The 27,822-nt window shown below is 35.9% G+C and overlaps 1 protein-coding gene across 1 annotated transcript in view; it reads right to left on the bottom strand.

Moving 5' to 3' along the window:
• Window positions 1-11,130: 11,130 nt before the first annotated feature.
• The window catches only part of LOC131035065 (uncharacterized), a 41,201-nt gene continuing 24,509 nt past the window's right edge, over window positions 11,131-27,822 (bottom strand). Inside the window, exons 2-3 of the mRNA XM_057966686.2 lie at window positions 25,857-26,026; window positions 11,131-11,548 (exon numbers count right to left, since the gene is read on the bottom strand). Of these exons, the coding sequence (XP_057822669.1) occupies window positions 11,531-11,548; window positions 25,857-26,026 (188 nt within the window). The 3' untranslated portion in view covers window positions 11,131-11,530. The remainder of the gene's footprint in view (window positions 11,549-25,856; window positions 26,027-27,822) is intronic.

The following is a 27,822-nucleotide window of genomic DNA, read 5'->3' as shown; positions in this document are numbered from 1 at the left end:
CTATCAGAAATTCATCAAATAAAAGGGGAGGCATTATTAGGCTAGGCATATCTCTGCAAGATTTCAATGATTGGATAGATAGGAATGGGCTTTTTAGATTGACTCAGGAGACAACTCTTTTACTTGGACAAATAGGAGAAAAGGTTTTAGCAACATTTTAGAGAAAATTGATATATTTTTTTGTTGGGGGATCTCAGCTCCTTCCCTTTCTCTTTGGAGTGCTCAGTCCTAGCTTGCTTAGGGTTTGATCATTTTCCCATTTTGGTAACTCTTCAAGGGGTCTCAGACAATTCAAAATCTCCCTTCAAATTTGAGAATATGTGGATGAAAAATTCAAAATTCCTAACTTTGATAGAAGACTGGTGGAAAGAAGAAACATTTGAAGGTTCCAAACTTTATTGCTTCATTTCAAAGCAAAAGTATGTTAAGAAGAAGTTGTTGCAATGGAACTCCCAACACTTCAAAAACATCTTCTCTTCCAAAAAAATTATAGAAGAGAGAATGGCTGATTTAAATGCAAAAATCATCTCTGAAGGCATGGATCAAGATTCCTTTGATCAAGAAAAGAGGCTACTCATGGAGTATGAGGATATTATGTCTAAAGAAGGAGTTTTTTGGAAGCAGAAGTCTAGAGAAAATTGGCTTCGGCTGGGTGACAAAAATACCAAGTTTTTCCATAATGTGACAAAGATTCGCAGGAGCATGAATAGGATCTCAAAGCTGGATTTGAATTAGAACAAATCCATAGTGGACCCTGAAGGGATTAAGAGAGAAATAGTCTCATATTATTCAAATTTAGTAAACAATGAAGATGGTTCTCATCTTATAAAGCAGACAAACTTCTTGGCCTTGATTCTAAGGATCATTTCAGATGAACAAAATAAGAAGCTCAATGAGAGATTTTCATTGGAAGAAGTAACTTAAGCTCTTAATCAACTCCCTTCGAGTAAGGCTCCTAGCCCAAATGGTTTCCCTACAGATTTCTTCAATAAATGCTGGCATATTTTTGGACAAGATTTAGTTGAGCCTCTAGAATTGGCAAGAAGATTAGGCAATCTACTTAAATAAATCAACAATACGTTCATAGCCCTTATTCCAAAAAAAGAGAAAGCCTCTAAACTAGGGGACTTTGGGCCTATTTCACTCTGCAATACAGTTTACAAAATTCTCTCTAAGGTTATGACAAATAGAATGAAACCCCTTATGGCTTGCATTATATCAGAAGAATAGACTGGTTTTGTCCCTGGCCGCTCAATTTTAGATGGTGTCATTGTTGCCCAAGAAGCTATCCACACTCTCCAAAATATGAAGAGACCAGGTATGATTGTCAAATTAGATATTTCAAAGGCTTATGATAATGTGGATTGGTGGTTCTTATGCAAAATTATGCAGGCTTTTGCGTTTGGTAAAAAATGGATCGACTGGTTATTTGAATGCATTTCTACGCCCAGATTTTCAATCTTGGTAAATGGGAAGCCAGTTTATTTCTTCTCCTCATCAAGGGGCATCAGGTAGGGAGATCCTATTTCTTCATTTTTTTACATTATCATGGTGGAAGCTCTAGGGAGGGTTATCAAATCAAAACAATCTAGCAACCTCTTGGAAGGAGTTAAAATAACTACAAATTTTGTAGTCACACATCAACAATTTGCAGATGATAACCTCTTGTTGGGCGCAGCAAAGATCAAGGAAGCAACTCAATTGAAAATGCTTCTGGAATCCTTTGGAAAGGCCTCAGGCCAAATCATCAACAAAGAAAAATAAAAAAATTCTTCTTCTCCACCCCTGCCCCTTTAGAGGTTAAGATCCAGAGAATTTTTAACTGTAAAACAAACATCCTTCCCTGTATTCACCTAGGCATTCCAATTGACAGAGGATTGAGGAACTCAAAACTTTGGGATTCTCTAAAGCTAAAGATGGATCGGAATATTAATTCCTGGAAAGGGAAATGGCTCTCATGGGCTGGTAGGTTGGTAATGCTCCAAGCAGTTATTTCTGCTCTACCTATCTACCTTTTATCCCTCATTGTTGGTGCAAATTCCTTCATCATTAAAAAGATGAGAAACTTCTTCTGGCAAAACACTGAAGAAAAACATAAAATTGCTCTAATTGCATGGGATAAAATCATCCGACCCAAGTCCATGGGGGGGTCTAGGAATAAAAAATCTTCACTTGCAGAACAAAGCCTTGGGAGCTAAACTAGTTTGGAAGTTCATTAAAGACCCTAAAGCAATATGGGTAAGGATGATGGCAACAAAATACCTTACAGATGGGGATCCTCAAAAAATTATTGCAAACTCTTTGGCTTGGGATATACACGATGGATCCTCTAGCCTTTTCTAGGAAGACACATGGGGAAGATATCCAAGCATTGACAACTCTCTCAATATTCCAACAGCAAAGCATTGGCTTCAACAGCATTGGGGATCCTGAGTTAGTGATTATTTGGTTTTGGACAGGGCTTCTAGCATGCAAGGATGGTGTTGGAAGCTTTTGGAGGGATTGCCTATTCCTTCTGCTGAAATCAACCAGCTATCAGACCTCAATAGAAAAAGAGATATTAATCCTAGAAGAGGGAAAGATTCTCTTATATGGGCTTGTTCTAAAACAGGACAATATAATGCTAAAGATGGCTATAGGGTTTTAGCAAACTTTGGGAATCAAAAGGAACAAGATATTCCACTAAAACTCTTTTGGAGCAGCAATATTATCCCAAAAGAAGGAATATTTGCATGGTTGGCCTTCAAAAAGAGGATCCTCACAGCAGAAAGATTCACTCAAATGGGCTATGAAGGGCCCTCAAGATGCATTTTGTACAAAGCTCAAGCAGAAACAGTAGACCTTCTCCTTTTAAACTGCCCATTTGCCTCAAAATGTTGGCGATGGCTTTGTGCAAAACTGGGGTGGATAACAGCCCTTCCTAATGATATAGTCTCTCTTTTTTAATGTTGGCCACTTCCTTCTAAGGAAATCACTTTAAGTCAAATTCTGCAAATCTCCCCTTCTTGCCTTGTTTGGGAAATCTAGAAAGAAAGGAATCGAAGACTTTTTGATGATAAAGCAAGAAGATTGGAATCAGTTTTATCCTCAATTGAAACATCAATTGTTGAGGCAGTAAATTGCAAACTAGCCTTCTCAACAAGATTCTATCAAAAAAAAAATTCTTCTTGTGATGATAGAATAAAAAATAATTGGCAAGGGATCAAGATTCCTCCTTCCTTTGGGAGAAAACCTAGTGCAAGAAAGGATGTTATATGGTCTCCCCCTAAGCAAGGTTGGTTCAAGCTAAACTTTGATGGAACCTCAAAAGGAAACCCAGGTGCTTCAGGTATAGGATATGTGGTTAGAGATCATACAGGAACAGTAATTGGAAAGATGGCCATGCCATTGCTACCGGATACCAACAATGTAGCAAAATTCAAAGATTTGCTCCTAGGCTTACTTGATTGCCATAATCATGGGATAAGAAACATCATAGTAGAGGGAGACTCAGAGACAGTAATCAATGCAATTAAATTGAGAACAACCCCAAACTGGCAGCTACAGGCAATTTTGGACAGCATAATTGAAATTTTGTTCAAATTAGAGCAATATGAGGCTAAACACGTCTACAAAGAGGCTAACACAGAGGCAGACTCTCTCTCAAAAACTGCAACAGAAGGCCTTTCTTTACAATGGTGGGAGAAGGACAGCAGTAATCATGGTTAAAGCTGTAGAGAGTTTATCAATATTGCTTAGTAATGGATTCTTGTTTTCACACGTCAAACATAAAACTTTTTCGCCAGCTTGGTCAAAATGGCTAACTTTTCAAATTCAAACTTTTCCACCAGCTTACAATAGTGAAATTGTCACGTCATCTATGGCGTCATTTGTTTTTGGCCTTTCTAATACCGAATTCGCCCACTCTAATCCCGAAAAGACAGCCCATGATCCGTCGTCATTCCAAGTACGAGGCATGCGTTGTTCGTTGGATAGAGCTCAATTTTTTAGCCCCGAGATTTGGCATGATTTTAGACAGATATCCCTTGCCACCTTTGCAGTCGAATTCATTGCAAGGCATTTTGCATTAAATGCATTTTGAAGACAACACTCATTAGCTTTTATTTGGCTTCCTTCACAAAACTATCAACCGGATTCTCTCTACAACCGTCTCCACAAAAGCTTAAGCTACTTTAGTTTTCTAAGCAATGTTTGGGGAGGAGCAGTTTGGGTTTATAATGAGTGTCTACCCCAAACCAATCTCTTGCTTTGGAGCGGATACTCCCATCTCTCTCTCTCTGCCTCAAGCCGCCAAGTCTCTTTCAGACAAATCACGGACCTGAGATTGAAGAGGCTCCTATTTCCTGAGTCAACGGTCATCTTGGTCATTAAGCTCATCCTTGGTAGTGGGCATGTCAGTAGAGAAGAATACCCTTGAGACAACATGAGCATTTCGTCCCGGTGTGTCACCTCCTTGATGGACCTCAAGCTAGATAAACAAGAAGTCTGGAACCTCACCAGATGACTCTTCCCAGGAGACATCTTGCTTGATTTGTATGAAATCCTAAACAAAGTGCGACATGACTCGGGCGCTCCACGTCCAAGTGAGAGAATCCTCTTCAATGTCTCGAGAGAACTGATTAAATTATATCCTTTTCTGCTCGACCTAACGAGAAAGGACTTACAGAAGCACAGATCCTTTGCTGGCATGGCCCTCAGGTTTCTAAAATGGAGGTTTCTGGGGGACAATCCAGAGGATATAGGCAGGGAAGAAGAATTCCTAGACTTTGCCAGACTCAATGGTGTTTTGCCTCCCAAAACAGACGCAGAGGGTCCTCAAGCAAAGCACAGTAGGCGAGGTGGTGGCCAAGGTACCGGTCGTGCTTCTGGTCGAGGAAGGGGTCGTCCTCCATGAAGGGGTCTCAGAAGAGGACGTGCCCCAATGCCTCCGCCCATGACTCAAGTAGAGAATTAAACAGATATGTTTTTAGTTGATCTGTTCTTTTTCGAGGCCACTACAAAGCACATAGTTGGCTCTTTTTTATTTCTCTGCTAATTTTAAACAAAATAGAAACGTTATCATAGCTTTAGACTTATAAATTTTGAAAAACTTTAAGAGATTTTATTAAAAGGATAAATGAATTGTAATCAGTGCTCAAATCCCACTTCGAATCCAGAGAATCTCAAGGCTTTGGTTGTGGTTTTCTTTTTTTGTGCATACTCATAGATATAGCTTTATTTTCATAGTTTTTAGGCCCTACTAGGCCATTTTAGAAATCTGTGGTTTCATGGTGTAAATTCTCTTTAAAATCAATATATGATTCTGGCTCTGCCTTTTATCGACCAAAACAAAAACAAAAAAGGTGTGGAAAAGTCTCAAATAAGAAAACAAAAACAAATTGAATTACAGTTTGTGAGAGAGATTTAGAAAAAAGTGCTGCTTGAAAGAGAGGGAGACACCTGTAGAGAAGCAGAGGAGGGAATAAAACGTAAAGAACCGCATAAAGGAGCACCTCAGTTGTGCTTGCATTGCAAAATGGAGAGTAAGAGAGGAAGAATGTGTGTTTCCTGTGAAAGCGAGAGGGAATAAGTTTGAGGAGTAGCTCAAGTTTGGTAAAATTCTGCAGACAAGTAAGAAGCTTTTGAGGATTTTAGTTTTCAGATGTGGTTGGAAAGAGGCGTAATACATTTTGAGATTTTGGTTCTGTTTTGTTCAGAGAATTGAACAGAGTAGAGTGGAAGGTTTTAAATTTATAATGATTTCCTGACAATTGCAATAAAATTAGACATCTTGGTGTTTCTGGAAAATATTTTGTTTTGTGTTGAATTTCAATTGATTAAGATAAAACCATTTTCATGTTGGCTACGATCTCCCTAGCCTGGTAAGGTTCTAGGTTTTTTATCTGCATTAACTGTATCAGAGTAGGAGTTCCGGATCGTGCAGACAGAATGTCAAATGTGAGGTAGTCTGCCTCCAGGATTTGTAGGTGTAGTGAGTTTGTTGTTATCCTCTAGCAGAGATAAAGCTGGGTAGAAAGTTTATATAGACTTCTTCCATTGAGAGAAAGCAGGTAGAAGAAATCCTGGAGAGGTGCATCTTCCAAAATCCTATTGGGTAGAGTATAGTAGTGAGATTTTTTTTTGTTGCAGAGTGAATCTGTAATTGTAGAGCGCATCGGCTCTAAAATTGTTTGTGGTTGCGGATTGAAAGTGTACCACAATTGTTTGGTAAAATTTTCTGGAGACAAGGAGAGTGTTTGCTAATGAAGAAGGAATTTGTGAAGCCATGGAAAGAGAAACAAGATCCCACCAGAAGGAGTCATTTATTATGAACTGTTTGCAAAGTCTGGTGGAAAGTGTTGCACGACAACTGTAATATAGATAATTTGGTTGTATTGGAAATGGTTAAGAAAATGAACTTGAAGAGGATGAAGCACTCTAAGCCATACTGCATTTCTTGTTTGCAAAAATGTCATCAAATTAGGGTAAGTGAACAAAGCATTGTAAATTTTTACATTGGAAGATATAAGGATGCAATTGTATTTGACATAGTACCCATGGATGTTTGTCACAATTTACTGGGTCAACCTTAGCTTTTGGATAGGGAAGTTGTACATAATGGCAACTATAACACATATAACATAATCAAGGAAGGGAAAGAATATGTGTTGAATCCATTATGGGATAAACAAGAGGAAATGGTAAAAGAAATTGCATTAGTATGCCCTAATGAGTGTATGAAACAAGAAAGCAACATCAATGTTGCAATAGGTGAGAAAGAAGTGGCCGAGAATCCTTTGAAGGATGAAGAGAAGAAAGAAGAAGAATTTGCTGCAGATGGAGAAGCTGGGATAACAAAGAAGACCCTAGATATGACAAGCCAATGGGCGAAGAGGAGAACGGTCTTCTATGGAAAGAGGAAATGAAGAATATCAACATGTGGTTAGAAGGAGATTTGATAGATGAACTTGAAGAGTTGAATGGTGCAGAAAAAACAGAAAAATAAATTGGAGCAACTAAAGAAGACGAGATAAAATTTGGAAATTTTTGAGTCTAATTTGTCGGAGATGATGAATGCAATAAAGGATAGAGAGCAAGAAGAAAGTAGATACATGGAGAACTTCAATTTCCATAAAGATTTGTGGATGGATGTTGCATATTTAATTGTTTTTGAAGAGCATGACTTGCTTGAAGAAGATATTGAGAGGACCGAGAAGTTGTCCAGGAATGAACACTTGAGGGAGAATGAAGGTGCAGCAACAAAAATGGTGCAAGAGACTGTTGCAACAGTCGAGTATGAAAAAGTTGTAATTTTTCTGAAATCTTTGATAAAAGAATGGATGTGGATTTGTTTGTTGCTCACTTAAATAAAGAATCCATACAAATAGAAAGAAAAGGAGATTAGGTGGCTACAAATTGGTTTTTGGATAGTTCACATTTGCATATAGAAGTTGTAGAAGATGCTCCAAGTGAGATTTGGTGAAGGTGGTTTGTTTGCAGTAAGTCAAAACCCACGAAAGAGGAGAGTGAAGAGATTGTTTGGTGGAGGTGGATGGATTCCACAAAGGAGAAGAGGAGAGGAGAGAGACTTTGGCAGAGGACAGTAAATGGTAGATGCAAATCAACGAGGAGAGAAGAGTGGTAAGCAGAGTTGTGAGCAAAGGATAACAGTTGTTCCGATGAGATACTAGAGAAGGACGAAAAAGAAATAGTTGCAGGTACTGATTTCAGTATGGGTGTATGTTGCAAGTTTTTTGAAACTTGGAAGAGTAGTTCCACCGCTCAACTCCGTTTTGTGAGCCAACAGTACAATCAAGTTTAAGAAGCACGGCAAGGGGCGTAAAATGGCTCATGACAGGAGAACAAAACTATGATTGATTTTGCATTTAAAATAAAAGAATCAGAAAATGACCAGGCATTGTGGTAGGGAAGTTGGAACACCACAATTGATGGAAGAATGCATATGGTGGAAGGTATAAATTGTTGAATGTGGGCATATAATTGTATGAATTAGGCAGAGAGGTAAGGAGAAGACAAAGTGGCTGAAATTAAAAACTAAATTGCAGATTTAAAATTAATCAAATAGAGAAGTGAAGGAGGAGTTGAGAAGAATTTAAGGGGCTGCCTAAGTAGAGGAAGAGACCACGCAAGCATAATAGACAACCAATGAATGCATACAAACATAGAGTGCGTGGAGATGAGCAAAGATAATGAATGCAGAATAACCACGCTGATGAGAAGAGGAATTTCAATAAAAGAAGAAAAACAATTTGGTGAGAGATTGCATGTCAAAGGAAAATAGAACCGCACAGGTAAAGGAGGAGAGAAATCTCTTATGAACTTGTAGAAAGACAAACAAAGAAAAAAGAGATGTAATGAGTTACAAATTTAAGGGAAGAGAACAGAAGACATCACCAATAACTACAGGGAAAGATAACAAGGGGGTAGAGTAGAAAGAAACGATGCGTGGCAGAAAATAGAATAAAAACAACGCACAAAATGAATACAATTTGTGAGCAGACAATGCCAAATAAAGAATGTGACAGAGGAAGAAGATGAAAAGGGTGTGGAAAAGTCTCAAATAAGAAAACAAAAACAAATGAATTACGGTGTGTAAGAGATTAAGGAAAAATGTGTGGCTTGGAAGGGAGAGAGACGCCTGCAGAGAAGCAGAGGAAATAAAAAGTAAAGAACTGCATAAAGGAGCACCTCAATTGTGCTTGCATTGCAAAACAGAAGAGGAAGAATGTGTGTTGCCAGCAAATGCGTGAGAGAATAAGTTTGAAGAGCATCTTAAGTTTGGAAAAATTCCTCAGGAAGCTTTTGAGGATTTTTGTTTTCAGATGTGGTTGTAAAGAGGCATAATAGATTTTGAAATTTTGGTTTGTTTTGTTCAAAGAGTTGAACAAAGTAGAGTGGAAGGTTTTAAATTTGTAATGATATCCTGACAATTGCAATAAAATTAGACATCTTGGTGTTCCTAGCAAAGTATTTTGTTTTGTGTTGAACTCAATTGATTAAATCAAAACTATTTTCTTGTTGGCTACAATTTTCCCAGCTTGGTAAGGTTTTAGGTTTTTTACCTGCGTCAGCTAGGGAATGGATCCTACAAGTGGTGCTCATGTCTAGTGTCTCTGAGTAGGTTAGAGATGACAAATGGTAAAGTTTTGACTTCGGTTAACTGTTTGGAATTCAATGTTTTTTATTTGTTAATTTGTCATTGTAACTGTCACATTACACTGCTGCTTTCTCTTCTATCATGGAGGCTCCTATAATTCTCAAAAGCTCAAATGAAAGTATTTATTCTAAATCCAATATAGATAATGTGCTAAGGGTGTCCAAAGACAGAAGGGATTTTTTTAATCTCAGAACATAATTATTGTGATATTTATTATGTTGAGAGACCTCCATTTATAAAATAAACCACCATTAATTTATCATCAATAGTAGAAGGTACGATGGCAGCGTCTATTTTAGTTTCCAACATGGACAATGTACTAAGTATGGCATACAAGGTAAAAGGATCTTCATTTAAAAATTTAATTATAATAATTTTGATATTTATCATGCAAATAGACATTCCCCCTTATGAACACAATAGCTAATAAGTTATAGATTTAATCACCAATCTTTTTAAAAGAATCTAAACCATCCATTTGTTCAAATATGTTCTTTAATTTTAAAAATGATTATCCACCTATTTGTTAGATGGCAATTCTTATATACGATAATATAATTGTTTTTAATGCGTAATGTTTTTGGATTCAACTACATATGATTTGCTTGCATCAACGTTTCGAATCACTCTTTGATCAATCATCAGGATGAGAGAAAGTTGTAGGAGAAAAATGGATGAATTGTAGACCACTGCAAATTTAAAAAAGGGGTGGAAGGTAAACAGGTTGCACAAAGTTCAAAGTTCAAAGACAGTAAATATAAACAAAGACAAAATGAAAACAATAAAAATCATATAGAATATACAATAAAAACAAATGCAAATAGTTGAACATAATTTATAATTGAAAAATCTAACTATAAAGTGATTCAATTATATAAACAATATAAGCAATATTATTAAATAGGAAAAAGTCTAGTTATAAATAAAGTATCTATAGACTACATATAATTAATATAAAAAAATCATAATAATATCAATAGACCATATACAAGGGAAAACACAAATGCGGGGGAATGAACGGCCTCGGAAAGGGTCCATACAGCAGTTGTTGACCTTGGAATACTTTGTATAGGTAACACTTTCACCTAAGAGAATAGATATCGATAACTACGCTTAGTTCGGCATCTAGTGTTCACAATATAAAGGGAAAGGAAAAGTCCTCTGTCCAGAGTAGTTTACTAAATTCTGCTAGCATTCAGTCCCCGAAAGCAGAGTATATAACGTTCCACTTAAGTAGCACAATCCATTTAAAGAACCATACAGGGATTAAAATTATGTTCCAATTTAAGTTTTACTATTAAAGACTTGTGTTAATCATGTATATTATCCATGACTAATGCAGCTTATAGGAATAACACAGCTTTGATGTATATTTTCGTGAGAGCCATTCTTTGTTCAATTGCAATACTAGTGCAGCAAAATCATCAACCTAGCATCTACTCTTCCCATGCAGGCTGGTCATGTGCAAAACAATTGTTGAAGATTTAACTACATCTTGCCACTAAATTCTGCAATAAAATAGACCTAAAACACATGAAGCATGGATGAAGAACCGTGACATCTAACAAAAGCATCAAATTCGAAGTTTGCTGATGAAAGTAATTGATGGAGTTACCAACAGCATAAAAGGTTTGCGTAATTAAATGTCAGTTGTAATGTGTTCCTTTCACAAAACCCAAACCTAAACACAAAATCATGTTCATCCCAATATTCATAACTTCACATTACATTTAGATTTAAATGTGAATTACACTAGATTTACAGAGACGAATTCAGCTCACATTGTTGACCACAGAAAGAAATTCACCTAAATTTTCTTTACAATGCAAATTAGTATAAGATTTGTCTTTAATATATAGTAAACATACAGATCAACTTTTAAGATGGTGTTAAACTCCCATTGGAATCATGATGCATGCCGATAGAAGACATCACAGATAAGTGTAAATAAGTGAAAAAATAGAAAACAGTGATGGGAGGAAATGCCCAGGTTCCATATTAAGTAAAATATCAGCTACCGAAACCATCTCAAACTGGCTGTCATCTACTGACAATGATGGACAATTTGGTTAAGTTACAATGCTCAACTAACAAAAATGTTGTAACCCATTATCCAATTACAAGTAATGAATCAGTTAAAAACATTTTTTTGCAAACAAAATGAAATATCATTGTCATTTACTTCGTCGTTATAAAAATGTTTTCTGATAGGTGAAAGCTTATTTTTTATTCAAAGTGTATACTGGTATTCAAATGAAATGTCACACCGGGCAATCCATAAAATTCCCAATGCCAAAGAAGATAAGTTTCCAAAATGGAAAGAATATGGCAAGATGCCATGTCCATTATGCTTCTTGATGCTCCATTCTATCATCAAATGCATCCACCCAACTGCATAAACATGACCCCAAACAGATATCATAAGGACTGTAAACCATGGAGTGTAAAGTTTAATCCATTCCATATTCACATCAAGAATGGAGACCGCAAAAACAAAATCTTTGCTTGTCCAAGCAAAGAGTAAGATACAAGAAACATATCATACGATTCATCAAATTGTCATTATGGGTAGAGAAAAAATCGAATTTTTACGGGACAATTTAAATAGCCTTCAGTCATGTATAAATAGCAGAATTCTCACTAAAATATAGAATAGCAATTTCGCCCAAATTTATTGAGCATTATCTATGTCATAAACATCAAAGTTTCAAACCACCAGTAAGACTACTTTGCAACCCGAAAAATATTTGTGAGATTTTTGTGTGAGACAAAGTAAACAAAGTGAACAATACTAGTTAGCAAAGAAAGTGTTTTCCAGGCCAGCTTTACATAACATGTACTATTTTGAATCAGATTGTTATCTAAATTTAGTGTCACAATAATTAGTAATTGTATAGCAAAATCCAGATGCACGTGCTGATAAATAAGACTACAATATCACAATTTAATTGGCCCACTTCAGTTTCTATACAATTGCTTACAACTTCAGGAAAATCTACCTACTCAAATAGATAGTTAAGAGGCATAAAAGGTAAAAAGGCAAGGTGCAATATAAAACTTGTCATTGAGGAACTCGTTATTCAATGGAAAGCACAGCAATATTACCTTATATAGTAGTCATTGGTCTCGAATTCGTAAGCTTATTGCTTGAATTTGTAATACGATCAAGATTTTCTCTTGATAAACATACAAGGGCAGGCTCCCACAGACTAGCATCAATTACCTTAATGTAGCCTCATATGTCGAACAAAGATACTCAATGAGGCCAATACACCTCTAGCATGTGTAAAGGATTACAAAGATCAGAACTTTAACTATCATTAAAAGTGAATATACAAAGGAGTCGATAATGTCTGATACGCAAGATATGGATTTCTCAAGCATGCATGAGAACTCAAGTCCAATTCCCAGTATTTTATAATTAGATAGCTGCAGTTTTGTTTGGTGATGTTTTTTCCCTTGTTTTCCTTGCTGTTTTGAATCTTCACTCTGCTTCTGCTTTGATTAAAATTTTCCCTTTCTTACATTCTGAACTTATTTAAAAGTGAATATACAAAAGAGTCAATAATGTCTGATTCGCAAGATATGGATTTCTCAAGCAGTCTGTCCCTCCTAATGATCTTTCATGCATGAGAACTCAAGTCCAATTCCCAGTATTTTATAATTACATAGCTGCAGTTATGTTTGGTGATGTTTTTTCCATTATTCTCCTTGCTGTTTCGAATCTTCACTCTGCTTCTGCTTTGATTAAAATTTTCCCAATCTTACAATCTGAACCTATCACTCCAATCTTATGTTCATATTTCCTTCAGCAACCTGAAGTTTCTCCCAAATTCTTCAGATATTGTCTAGAATTAAGTTTATACATTTTTTCACCAAATGCTAGTTTAGAGAGGCCATGCCCTCGATTCATTCTTTTTAAACAGCTGTAATACCAGATGGTCCTCAACCATCCAGAGACAAATTACTACAACAAATTCATCATTCTCAGAAAACAGTGCTCAACCAATAGTTCAACAAGAATGGCTAATGGTTGTTTATTGAAAATAGAAAATCCTCAAGGAGCCCATTCCTGAGTGCATGAAATAGAACAGAGATTGAAACATTAAAAAAAATCCTTGATTTTCTGGCTTATAGGAGCATACCCAGGCCCAAAATCTTGATAAGCTGGATGCATTTGAAATGGAAATCCAGGAGACATATTAATATTTTAACTATGTCAATACTGTGCAAGATTTCAAGGCAATCAACTCCTCAAAGGATGCAAAAACACTGTCCAATGTGTTCTATTGTTCTATAGCAAATCTGGTCTGTTCTTGAAATCACTGACTTTAGTCCAACAAATGAGTTCCCAAGTACCATTCTAGTTTAGGTAAAACTGCTTTTACTCCCTAAAATATATTTAAGTTTTTTCTAAGCAAAATAAGAAAGGTAATTAGAGAGTTCATAATTGATTCCAAGTTAACTATGCAGCCTAATGTTTGACATTAGACCCATATCTACATCAACATCGATCTAGAGAAGCCTCTCTTCGCCCAGAACTCTTCTAGAACTTGGAGGAAAGAACCTATTGATCATAAAAATAACCCATTCAAAAGCATAATGTCACAAGAATGGGCATCTTACTTGACCTTGTCCTATGGTTCACAACCAAAGCCAGTGCAAATTGAAGGGGTTAAGCCAAATTCCAAATGAGCCTGTGCTTCTAAAGAAGATCAAACAGCAAAGCCATAGCAATTTAAACATATCCAATTAAAATTACTTCAAAGGAGAAGAATAAACAAGTCAGCAATACTCGAAGGGAGAAATGGTGGTAGTTGTGACTTGTAAGGCAAGAGCATAGTAGTAAGGTTCACTCAAATATAGTGAGAGCACGAAAAGAGAGACAAAATATTTTGTAGCTCTTTAATTACTTTTGATATTCTAGGCTTCAAAACAAACAATGGAGGCTTCAATTAAAAACAAACCAAATGAACCTTAAGGAAATGATGCCTCTAATAACCAAGACAAGCTTTTGGCTATGTTACCAGATCCACCAGCAAACTGGCCAGATCTGGATCCAATTTGAACTGGATCCATGATCCAGTCGGATCCACTTGTGGATTTGGGCAAGATTCAAGATTGTGGTGTTGGGTTCATATCTCAAGTGAACTCAAGAAGGATCTGGGGAAACTATGTGAACACATGGTGAATCCATCAGTCCCCTGCACCTTTTGTAATTTTTTTTTCTCTTTTTAAAAATTTTTCATGATTTGATTTTGTCTTGGGCAGCCTAAAACAGATTTAAAACCCAAAAAGTCACTTCTAAAACATTTCAAACACCAAAACAGGTTCATTTTTGCTCATTTATATTGTGAAAAACAAATATCATTTCTGCCCATTGAATCAACAAAGGGAGCCGAAGATTGATCTTTCAAGGTTTTACAATGATTGTATTGCCATTCCTACATATTTGCAAGTGTCCATTGGCTGCCAAAAAGATCATAGAAGAATAATTTTGCGCAGAGTTAAGTTTTCTTCATTTTTTTTCTCCATTTTTGTTTAACAAACATGAAACATACTCTTTGCTTTATTTTTTATTTTCTTTCATTCTTCCATGAATGTATCAAAATTTAAAATTTTATTTGTTTTGAATGTGATGTTTATAAAATTTCTTGTCATGGGAATTACAATGGTAGCCAGTTCTAACTTCATAACTGAACCTAAATTTAAAACATATCCAAGTTCTAATCTATGGAAGTATGTTTATATGATACAACCAATTCCAAGTAGTGGGAGATATATTTGGATTTGCCGAGGATATGAAGTTAAATATTCAAGGTGAAAGTTCATTTGTGTGGAATACCTGGACAAGGCTTCAACAATTGCCCTAGAAAGAATGGTATTCATGTGCCATCAGAACAAGTGAGATATCATATATTAAAGAACAAGAGCAAGCAAATGAATTAGCAAACCGTGGAGCAAATCATCCCTTAGCAAAAAAGAAGACCAAAGAGAATGCTCCTTGTGCCCCAATCTAATCCAAATGATGCTACCCATTTTTGGCCACTCCTAAAAGTGAAGAACCCACTACAAACAAAAGACCAAAGGGACCTTTAGAAACTGCATTTAAAAAAAGATTCTCGAGACATTGTCGATCAACACACAGCAATATGTATTTAAGAAAATGGATTGCCTTTCAATGTTGTTCGCTCACCATCCTGACAAGAAATGATGAGAAAAAGTAATGATGCTCCCAAAGGGTACAAGGACATAAGTTATGAGGTGTGTGGCTCCTTATTGAAAAAAGAGGTCAAGCTCATAGAAAATTCATTGAAGCCCATACAAGATTCACGGGTCATGGCAAGGGTGTCCATTGTTTTCAATGGGTGGAAAGATGCTAAAAATCAACTGTTGATTAATGTCGAAGTAGTGTACCCTAAAGGAGCAATGTTGTTGAGAGTTGTAAATTGTGAGGAGCAAGTGAAAGCCAATTTATAACTATTTTTCTCATCAGAACCATCGAGGATGTGGGATCCCATAACATTGTTCAAGTCATAACAAACAACACAAAGAATGCAAAGTTGTCAAGTTGTTGGTTGAGGAATGCTATTCACACGTCTTTTGGACTTGTTGGTTGAGGAATGCTATTCACACATCTTTTGGACACCTTGTGTGGTCCACTCTTTGAATCTTATTATACAAAAGATTGGATCAAAGAGTTGTATGTAGAGGTTGAGGAGATCCAAATGTTCATCACCAACCACCACATGTCACAAGACATTTATAGATTATAGCAGTCCTCACAGTCAAGCCTACTATTCCATGCTTCTAAGCAATGTCCTTTCGTCCAAAAAGTCGGTTTCAACTTTTTGATGCCATTGTATGCTAAGTGCAAACCTTGCACTATTAAATACAAAAAAATACATTTTAATGCAGCATTTTTTATACAAAAACAGCATTTAATTTTTTTTAAAAGAGCATTGCGAACCCTAAATAACAACCTTAATTCAAATGGCATTACATAAATAGAATTAAAAATTGAAGCAGTCAGCATTTTTTAATACTGTAAATTTATAAAACCTACACTAATAATATATACTGCATTTTCATTTAAGAAACAAAATTAAAAGAGTCAAATAAAATGAAAACTGTTTTGAATTATTTGCAAACATGAGTAAACACAAATAAAACATTTGTTCTGGAAATGCATGGGAAAAATAAAAAACAAGCTAGGACCCAAAAAATTGCAGCATTTCACTCCTTGAATCGCCTCCAAACTCATTTGATCACTCAAATAAAGTTGCAAATACATTGTGAGAAAAGTTGGAGGGTCAGACACAATTTTAAATAGGAAAATTGCACATTTTTATGGCATTTTGAGTGTGTTTTTCCTGTCGACACATGTTACCATGTCTGGCAAGTCCACGTAACAAGTCTCCAAAATGGACTTGCTAGAACATACACATGAGCAAATCATTTCAAAAGACAACTCACATGTTCTGTGATAACTTGGTGACTTTTTCATCCATGTTTTATTCCCACCTTCCTTCTCTACAATTGCTTCAATAGCATACCAATTGGCCAGTGAGGGTTTTAAACTGTTATATATGTATTTCCAACCAATTAAAATTGATGAAATGGCTTCAAATATACACTAAGAATGTATTCAACTATAAAAACTAATCAACGTTCTAAACTATATCAACTAACCCCAGAACATAAGCATAAAAGGTTTTCTAAACGGTTTGATCCTACGGATAATTTGACATTGTGACATTTGCCGTGACAACTTTTGGTAACATAGGATTGTTAAGTACAATGACATATAAATATTTAGCAAGATAAATAAATAATCCAAACATCCAAGTTGTGACATATCAATAAATTGTAAGTGTTTCAAGAATCAATGAGGACCATTATTTTATTCTTGCATCATTGAATCATCAAATGTTTAAGGATAGACTACTACAGGCCAAATGATTTTTCATTAAAAAAGTCAGTTTTGCCAAAATCAATGCAAACTATTACTTTATTAATTTTTATATAACCTTAATTTTTCAAAGACCTGAAGTTAGATGATTCCTGTTACAGAGAGTAATGGTACTTTTGGGTTAACTTTTTCCTGAGCCAGTTAATTGCTAGTAGAATCATAACCATTTGTATTCATATTATCACCACTGTTCACATCATTGTTACTTCCATTACAGCACGCAGCTTTAGAAACATTAAATTTAAAAGAAATCAAGGCTCAGCAACCCATATTAATCATTAAGAGAGACTCCAGAGAAAACCCATGTAGAAGATGATTTCAGTAGACATTTCAGGAAATTAATTATCCTGATAATGGGTTGCAAAGAGTGGCCTGAAAAAGTTGATCAAAATCATCTTCTATGCAAGTTTTATTTGGAATCTCTTTTCCTAACATGAAATTTTGAACTTGCTGTCGTTTGAATTTCCTTTTTATCTTTCCTGTCCTTATTTTAGTACAAAATTAGTTGAGCAAGGTCGCAGTGGTTTAAGTTTTTGCTAGTCAATTTTATACATTATTAGGCTGGAAAGGATGAATTTTAGTTGCCATGTTGATCTCTGTTCAGCAATTAAAGCTTTGTGCACTGCATCTTGAATAGTCTGAATCTCATGCATGTGCAGTTTGTCCCTGATATTGGATCAAAAACCTATGATATAAGTCATTAGTTGTAAATACTAGGGAACATTCTTCAAATTTTGCAAATGTCTCCCAATCTAATGAAAGTTCATCAACTCATTTGGTTAGGAAAAGTTCTACCAATCAATCAGTCTCTGAAAGTTCAAACTGTTTCAGAAAATCCCCAACAAACACACTCCAAATGATTGTTAAACCCTCATTTCCTTACACAAACTATGATACTACTTGCATGTGCATATGCCATCAGATCTGGCAGGGTTTAAAAAGAATTAGCGGTCCTTCTGTCCAGAATTTTGTTTGTATTAAAAGTTGAAATATACCATTGCCAAAGATGAGAAGGGATTGAGAGTATCCTCCATAATATTCTTCATGGCATATATTGGTTGTGGCTTCCCACTGATTGTTTTTTTGTTAAAAATTGTTAATTGGCATGTTGAAATTTAACTGAATTGCATATCCTTCATTAAAAAGTTTCTTTATAAAATGCAGTTTCTCCTTTCCAAATCAATAACTATGTATTATTTGAAGCAAAATATCAGCTATATGCAGGTTCACCACAGATCTTAATGCCACATAAGGATGATAACAAGAACAGATAGGAACTCTTCAGATGTATTTCCCCTAGAAATCTAGCCAAGATTCTATTTAAAAGTTTCATTGTTTCTGAGTTCGTATCGTAGGAACTGGGTTATGCTTCAATACAAGCCTTCCTCTAACAACAAGAAGGAAGGAGACAACTAGAATCAAGGTCATTATGTATCTAACGTGTGACAAAAATCTTCTAAATAAATTCTATAAATGGAGCTATTGATATGTGAAAATGATAAATATGGTTGAGAGTGGCACACTCAATATTCTATACAGCTCTATTTCATTCTAAACAAAGCATCAGAATACCAAATGCCAAAATTCATTACATGTGAGAGAGAGAGAGGGGTCTTCAACTATGCATTGTATCTAGAATATAATAATTTGTTTCACCTTCAGGTTTTATCAACAAATCAGAACTGTTGAAAATGTTAGCTAAGTTCAGATACCTGATTATCGAATTTTAATGTTGTCAAATGACAATTAAAATTCAAATGTATTATCTCAATTAATACTCAATTAATTTGATATTGGGTTGGACCCAAATGTAACATGAGAAACAATTAACTATGTTATTGGGCTGGGCTCAATTGTAATGTGGAAAGGCAATTCAATGACTATTGGGCTGGACCCAATACCTAACGTGGGAAAATGTATAATATTAATTGATCATCTTGCAAGCCGACTTGAGGATGTTTAGCACCAAAAGGATGATATATAATCCACTTCAAGATGAAGTCATTTACACATCATTATTAGAAATGCAATCTGCTCTCCTACATTTTAGCGAACTCTTCACTTGTGCGAATTCAGTCAAGGATATTGTTGGGCGAAGTTGTCAAGATCTTCTACAATTCTTCTCCAGCCTATTGTAGTCATCTGCTGTTGATCCTCTCTTTTGGTCATCTACTGTTGATTAGGGCTACATCCTTCATTACCTTGTCAACTTTCTATTTGGACAGCAATCTGAGATAAGTGTGCTATATTGTAATTGCCTACAATTGAGATAATACATATCATATTTAAGGCTGGGTTTTTCACCTCCAAGAGGGAGGTTTTCCCAGGGTATTGGTGTCTTGTGTCTTGTGTTTTATTACTATTATTGTTTATTCACAGTCTGATTATATTTAATTGGTTAGATTAACATTTGATTGCTTAAAATTAACATGGTATCAAAGCTTTAGGTTCATTTAAATAATCAGATTATTAGTTGCCCTTCACTTTCAGTTTGCTGTTTTAGTTTTTGCAAGATGGTTACAGGTCTGAAAGTAGAGGAGAGACTTGAAGGTGCCCTCAATTTCACATCATGGAAGGTTCATGTCCTCCTTGCTCTTAAAGAATTAGAGTTGTTACAGTTTGTGGAAGATATGGATCTGACTGAACCTTCGGATCTGGAAGAGCTAAAGCAATTCAAGAAGAATGCTCTCAAAGCAAAGAAGTTTCTTATTGATTCCGTGAAGGATCATCTTGTTCCAGTCATCTCCAAATTGAAGACAACCCGAGAGATGTTCAAACATCTAGAAGGGATATATGAGATCAACAACATCAGCCAGACACTCACACTGAGGCAGCAACTTCTTCAAGTCAAAATGTGCAAAGGAGATTCAGTCATGTCCTTCTTCATGAAGATTTCAGAATTGAAGGACCAACTCAGTGCCATTGGAAGCGAGGTTGTGGACAAGGATATTGTCATGATTGCATTGAATGGTCTTCCTGACTCTTGGGATCCCTTCATTCAAAGCATAAGTGGAAGAGCTGAATTCCCTTCCTTCGATCGCCTCCGGTCAGATTGCATTCAAGAGGAGTCACATCTAGCTGCCAGAGAAATGCATAAAGGCTCTCATGGAGGAGATCAACATGTGCTTGCATCTCAACATGTTAGAAGGAAGGGAGGCCGTTGGAAGAAGAACAACTTCAAAAGAGATAGAGACTTCAAACCTCCAGCTTTCGATTCAAGGAAGAAGCCAAGGGATCTTTCACATGTCCGTTGCTTCAGATGCGACAAGTCTGGACATTATGCCAAAGAATGTCAGAATTTACCCATGCAAGGGGAGGCCAACCTGAATGAAGTTGCAAACTTAGAGGATAATGAAGACTATCTCTTCATTTCTGCCTTGTCCAGCAATGTGCCAACCGATGGCAACACTTGGTTGATCGATAGTGGTGCATCTAGACACATCACGGGATATCGAGAGCATCTCTCAGACTTGATAGAGAAAGAGTCCAATCTTCATGTGGTAATTGGTGATGATGCACAGTATTCGATAAGAGGCTTTGGTAGTACTTCTTTAAATTTAGAATCTGGTATGTCCTTGCATCTTAGAGATATTTTATTTGTCCCTGGAATTAAGAGGAATTTAATTTCTATTTCTGCCCTAGAAGATAAAGGTTATCAAATAGCATTTTCTAAGGGTAAATACTTGCATGGCCTAAGAAATCTAGTATTAAATCTACTCGTGTTACTGGAAATAGATATGATAGTTTGTATAAGCTTTCAACTAACCCTATTCGAGCACTCATTCATGAAGCTCCTGAATCTAGCAAGCTATGGCATAGAAGGCTCGGTCATCTTCACTATCAGGCACTTCCTTCACTTGAAAGGATGGTTAAAAGTATGCCTAAACTTAATCAATCTCATGATGATGCTTGCAAAGGTTGTGCATTAGGTAAGAACACTAAAAGTCCATTTCATAAAAGTGAAAGTAGAGCTAAAGAAAAACTAGCACTTGTTCATTCTGATCTATGTGGACCTATGTATGTTCCTTCACCTAGCGGATTTCTATACTATGTTACATTTATAGATGATTTTTCTAGAAAGACTTGGATTTACTTTCTAAAATCTAAAGAATCTGATGAAGTGTTATGTAGGTTTAAAGAATTTAAAGCTCTAGCTGAAAATATGTTTGGTAAAAGGATTAAAGTGTTAAGATCTGACAATGGAGGTGAATACACCTCAAGTGTGCAGAAACAAGAATTAAGAGGGAGTTCTGCGTTCCCTACAATCCTCGACAAAATGGTGTAGCTGAACAAAAGAATAGAACCATTGTTGAAGCTGCCAAAGCTATGATTCACGATCAAGACCTAAAGATCATCCTATGGGCTGAAGCATCCAAGACTGTTGTGTACATTTAGAATAGATGTCATCACCGTGTCCTAAAGAACATAACTCCCGAGGAAGCTTTCGCAGGAGTTAAACCAGATATCAACCACCTAAGGATCTTTGGAAGTCCTGTCTATGTTCATGTGCCAAAGGAAAAGAGGACTAAGTTATAGCCTTCCGGGAAGAAAGGTATCCTTGTTGGATATAGTGAATCTTCCAAGGCATTTTGCATATGCATTCCTGGTCAAAGGTACATTTAGGTAAGTAGGGATGTCACCTTTGAAGAAAATATTGCTTTCAAGAAATCTAAAGGTTCTCTTATTGATAATGATAAAGAAGTTAATGATAATCAAGATATGGATATTGATACTAACCCTGAGATTCAGAGGGAGCCTATTGAACCTCCTGAACCTATTGTGCATGATGATCGTCTTGAGCCCCTAGTTCCAACTGATGGACCTAGAGATATTGCAGTTAGCAAGAAAAGACCCCTTTGGGTTAGAAGCACAATTCAAGATGCAGAAAAGTTTGCAGCTCCTAGTGGCACTTTCAAAGAAAGTAAGAGACCTCGGAAGCTCCCTAACTATGTTGCAATGATGTGCAACACCATTGAGGCTGAACCATCCAGCATAGAAGAAGCTATGAACCAGCAAGCATGGAAGTTAGCTATGGACGAAGAGTATCAATCCATCATCAAGAATGATGTCTGGGATGTTGTGCCTACACCTAAAGGTAAGTCTGTTGTTTCTTCCAAATGGTTGTTTAAAATTAAACATGTTGTTGATGGTAGTATAGAGAAATATAAAGCTAGATTTGTAGCTCGTGGTTTTTCTCAGAAGGAAGGCATAGATTATGAAGAAATATTTGCTCTTGTTGCTAGATATACTTCTATTAGAACTATTATAGCTATTACTGCAGCCAAAGGTTGGAAATTACATCAAATGGATGTAAAAACTGCCTTCCTTAATGGTGTTATTGAGGAAGAAGTCTATATTGAACAACCTGAAGGTTATGAGATTCATAATAGAGAGACTCATGTGTGCAGATTGAAGAAAGCTCTCTACGGCCTCAAGCAAGCTCCTAGAGCTTGGTATGAAAGAAGTGATAAGTACTTAGTTAGTTTAGGATTTTATAAGAATGATGCTGACCCTAACATTTACTTTAAATTATTTAATGGTGAAATGTTAATTCTGGTTTTATATGTTGATGATTTATTTCTAACTGGTGAAGATAGTCTCATCATTAGGTGTAAGAAAGAATTAGCTACTAAATTCGAAATGAAGGATCTAGGTCTAATGCATTACTTTCTAGGGTTAGAAGTGTGGCAAAGACCTAATGAAATTATTCTAAGTCAAGGTAAATATAATATTGATATATTGAAAAGATTTGGCATGATGGATTGTAAACCTATGTCTACTCCTATGAAAACTAACTTGAAGAAGTTGAGTATTTCTGCAGCTAACTCTGATTTTGCAGATCCTTCAGAGTACAGGCAGTTGATTGAATCCTTGATGTATCTAGTCAACACTAGACCAGATATCTACTATGCAATGAGTGCACTTAGCCAATTCATGAACCAGCCAAAGCATGTTCACTTGGTGGCAGCCAAGCACATCCTGATATACTTGTGTGGAACAATTGGCTATGGGTTGAAGTATCCGATCAACACAGTAATCAATTTGGAAGGCTACTCTGACTCTGATTGGGCTGGAAGTGTTACTGACAGGAAAAGCACTTCAGGAATCTGTTTCAGCTTGGGTTCCGCTATGATCTCTTGGGCCAGTAGGAAATAGTCCTCTGTTGCATTAAGTACTATAGAAGCTAAATACATTGCCTCAAGTGTGACAACTAGAGAAGCAGTTTGGCTTCACAAGCTTCTTGCTGGGTTGTTTGGACAACCTTGTGAATCCCTGTTATTTATTGTGATAATCAAAGTTGTATTAAAATGTCTAACAATCCCATGTTTCATGACAGGTCAAAACATGTGGAAACTCATTATCACTATATTTTTGATATGGCACAAAGAGGTGCCATCCAGATGAAATATATCAGCACTGATGAACAGGTTTCTGATGTTCTCACCAAGCCTCTAGCTCGAGTGAAGTTTGAGTACTTCAAAGAGAAGCTTGGAATGGTGGAGAACACAACATTGATTGAGAGGGAGTTTCAATCTTAGTGATGCAATTCAGTTTTGCATCTTCCGCCCTCTGCGGGCAATGCAAGGTGGAGTCACCCTCTGCGGGCAATGCAAGATGACAATGTGTCCTTCTCTGGGAGAAGGCGTAAGACCTCTTCCACCCTCTGCGGGCAATGCAAGGTGGGTCCATCCTCTGCGGGCAATGCAAAATGGACATCATGAAATGAGTTCATGATATTTATGTGTTTTACTGCAGGTATACTCTATGATGCTTATACATTCAGTCTTGCGGGCAATGCAAGATGAAAGTCATGAATGGATCATGACATGTGGCAGTTATCCTCCCTAGCCAAGAGGGAGTGTTAAAAATGTTAGCTAAGTTCGGATACCTGATTATCGAATTTTAATGTTGTCAAATGACAATTAAAATTCATATGTATTATCTCAATTAATACTCAATTAATTTGATATTGGGCTGGACCCAAATGTAACGTGGGAAACAATTAAATATGTTATTGGGCTGGGCTCAATTGTAACGTGGAAAGGCAATTCAATGACTATTGGGCTGGACCTAACACCTAACGTAGGAAAATGTATAATATTAATTAATTATCTTGCAAGCCGACTTGAAAATGTTTAGCGCCAAAAGGATGATATATAATCCACTTCAAGATGAAGTCATTTACACATCATTATTAGAAATGCAATCTGCTCTCCTACATTTTAGCGAACTCTTCACTTGTGCGAATTCAGTCAAGGATATTGTTGGGTGAAGTTGTCAAGATCTTCTGCAATTCTACTCCAGCCTATTGTAGTCATCTGCTGCTGATCCTCTCTTTTGGTCATCTACTGTTGATTAGGGCTGCATCCTTCATTACCTTGTCAACTTGCTGTTTGGACAGCAATCTGAGATAAGTGTGCTATATTGTAATTGCCTACAATTGAGATAATACATATCATATTTAAGGCTGGGCTTTTTACCTCCAAGAGGGAGGTTTTCCCAGGGTATTGGTATCTTGTGTCTTGTGTTTTATTACTATTACTGTTTATTCACAGTCTGATTATATTTAATTGGTCACATTAACATATGATTGCTTAAAATTAACAAGAACCACTACATGAGGAATCTCAAGCCATGTGAACAGTTTTTATCTAATTTAGATGCTAGTAAGGATGATAAGACCATGAACAAGGTGATGAAAATTGGAAAGCAACACACGTCTCATCTCAAAAAATTATTTATCAATCTCCTTCCTAATAAATAAGAATTTGGACGAACAATCAATTAAACTCTAAAGAATACATGATATTCCACAAAGACTTCTGGATTGAAAGAGATGTCCCATAGAGACTCGTGCAAACTAATTTTATATGGTAGAATACTATCACCCTTAATCAATACCCTTGTATGCACAATAGTAAGAAATAACAAATGCAATATGAAAATTCTGCCATAGATAATTGCACTGAACTTTGTGATTCACGTGTAAATATCTCTGTGAGTGTGTGACATAAAAAGGCTTCTCATCTTCCATGCTTAAAGTTAAAGGTTTCTTTGAATGTTACGATATAGATTAAGTGACAGACAATGAGAATTATTCTTGGACACATTCAGGCATCAAGAATAGCCACAACAAAGCTACAAAATAATGGTTTCATTAGAAAAGACTTTAGTGGCTTCCAGTCAGTGAAGAATTATGCCTATTTTGAGAAATTTATGTGAGCAGTATAGTATGCATGCTACATCATGAGGCATATTAAGCACTAAGTCAATGATACAGTTTGTAGAACCAATCCCTTAAAGTATTTGTTTTTGACTTAGCATTGAAATGATGAAAAAAATAAGAAATCTAAAAGCCAAGATATAATAATTCTACAGTGATGCTCAATATCTTATAATTATGGCATGAAGAATCCCTGCAGTATTCCTATTTCAAGAATGCCTTAAATTGCTTTCAATGGTTGCCGAAGCGGAAAAGTCACCTAACATATAGACCTTGCATCCTTGTTCAGCTTTATTGGCAATGCCTGAATTAGTCTTATGCACTTCTACTATTTTTAGAAAGCAAAAAATATTATGGTGTTTAGCAGTGATAGATACACAAGAAGTGCTATATTGATACTTCCACATTACCAATACAACCTATCAGATTGTTTATTGAAATAATAACCAAACAAAGAAATTATTCATTTCAAACTCAGAAGTGAATAGGAGAGCATAAATTACCAATATTGCTTCTATTTCCTTCTCAGAAACTGGAGTCCGTTTTGGTTGTTCTGAAGCCTTTCCTCCAACACCAAGGTTCCTTGGAGGGGCTACAAATAAAGATGATGTTTCCGTTGTTTTACTCTCAGTTTTAGGTGTTTGGGGAGACACCTGATGTGATAGATGTTCACCTGCAAATGTCAAGAAAAAAAATTAGGTTTTCTCTGGCTCTACTTTTAGACACTATAATTCTCTTGTGATTGTGACTTTTATTCAAGTGAATAATCAGCAAGATGACCTTACCGAAGGAATTTTACTCAGAATGAAAGTATTAACAGTTTCAGAATGGAAGTATTAACAGTTTTACAGTCATATTTAGCTACTCAAAAGAGACTCTCTCAAGAGAAATAATAGACTCATCGTACAGCAAGACTGCAGTAGAAAGTCCAAAGCATAAACAATTATGGAAGTGTGATTTTCTATTTAAAGTGTGCTGCTATCTATTGAAAAGGTACTTTATGGATCAAGATAGCATGTCCATCATTTCTAATGAGAAAAATGCCAAAAATCAGCCCATGACCAATGTGATTGTAGTGTCTTCTAAAGGGGCAATGTTTTTGAAAGTCGTGGATTGTGAGTGACAAATGAAGGATGCACAATTATTACTAACATCCTCATAGAAGCCACTAGGGCTACTCATTGTGTCCACATTATAATGGTTAATGCAAAAAAATATAGAGTGGCTATAACATTAGTTGAAGCACGTCATTCACACATCTTTTGGACACCTTTTGCTATCAACTCACTCAAGCTTATGCTACAAAAAATGGGCAACAAAATTGATTGGACCAAATAGATGTATGCTAAGACCAAAGAGATCCAAATATTCACCACCTACTACCACATGTTGTAGGGCATATCCAAACCATTCTTGAAATTGGGGCTAGTGAAGGTAAATGAAACAATACAATTTTTTGTTTCACTTTGTTAATTTATTTATTTTTTGACTTAATTATGTTTTATTCTTTACTTTATTTTTTATTTTTTATTTTTTTATAGGTTTTGTTGAGACCCAATTTTTCTCAAACAAAATCATCTTGAGATGACTTGTGAAGGTTTGGGAGGCACTTTCCAGCACGAACATCAACCACCTTTGGTAACTATGGAGGCAATTCAACAATGACAAGGCAAAAAATGTTAAGCAAATGATCCTAGATTACACTTGGTGGGATCGTGTGAAATATATTCTTAGTTCCACTGAGTTCACTCTAAGTATGATACATTATATTGACATGAATAAGCCATGTTTGGGACAAGTATTATAGCATCGATTGAATGATTGAGAAGATGAAAACCATCATAAATAAAAAGAGTGAGATCCTAAAGAAATTTTCTTCAAACAAGTGCAAACAATTTATGTCTAGCAATGCAATAAAATGACCATTCCACTACATCTTCTTGGCTTTGCATTGACTCCAAAATACTATTGTCTTGAATTCCTTTTTTTACCCGCAAGGATAGCACCATGCAAAGATTTATGTCACTAAAGGGTGCAAACTAGCTTTTGCTAGGTTCTTCCCTTATCCTGATTTGGAAGGTGTAATCACAAATGAGTTTGCTGATTTCATACACTCCAAAGTCAAAGAATAACAGAATTTTTTTTTTGAAGAAATAGAGTGAAAATCTTTGAATCCTACTATGGATTGGTAGATGAGAATGTCCATCTTCCATATTATTTAGACTTAGTCAAAGTCAAGGTTCAAAGTTCTAAAGTTGGTTACTGAACTTTGCATCAAAACCTCAAAAATCAAGGTGGCTCTACTTTTCTTAATTGCAACTAAAGGATTCTTTAATCATAGATGAAAGTAGAGTAGCCTACTATCATCTTGAAAGACAAAAGTTTAATACTATCACCTCTACTTACACCTTAGAAAAACTATATCCTACCCAACTAAGCATTGGAATAGTTCAAAACTATCACCTCTTG

This window comes from Cryptomeria japonica, chromosome 3 (assembly GCF_030272615.1).
Source record: "Cryptomeria japonica chromosome 3, Sugi_1.0, whole genome shotgun sequence".
Classification (NCBI taxonomy): Eukaryota; Viridiplantae; Streptophyta; class Pinopsida; order Cupressales; family Cupressaceae; genus Cryptomeria; species Cryptomeria japonica.
Note: the sequence above shows the minus strand (reverse complement) of the source record. Positions and strands in the feature narration are given on the sequence as shown.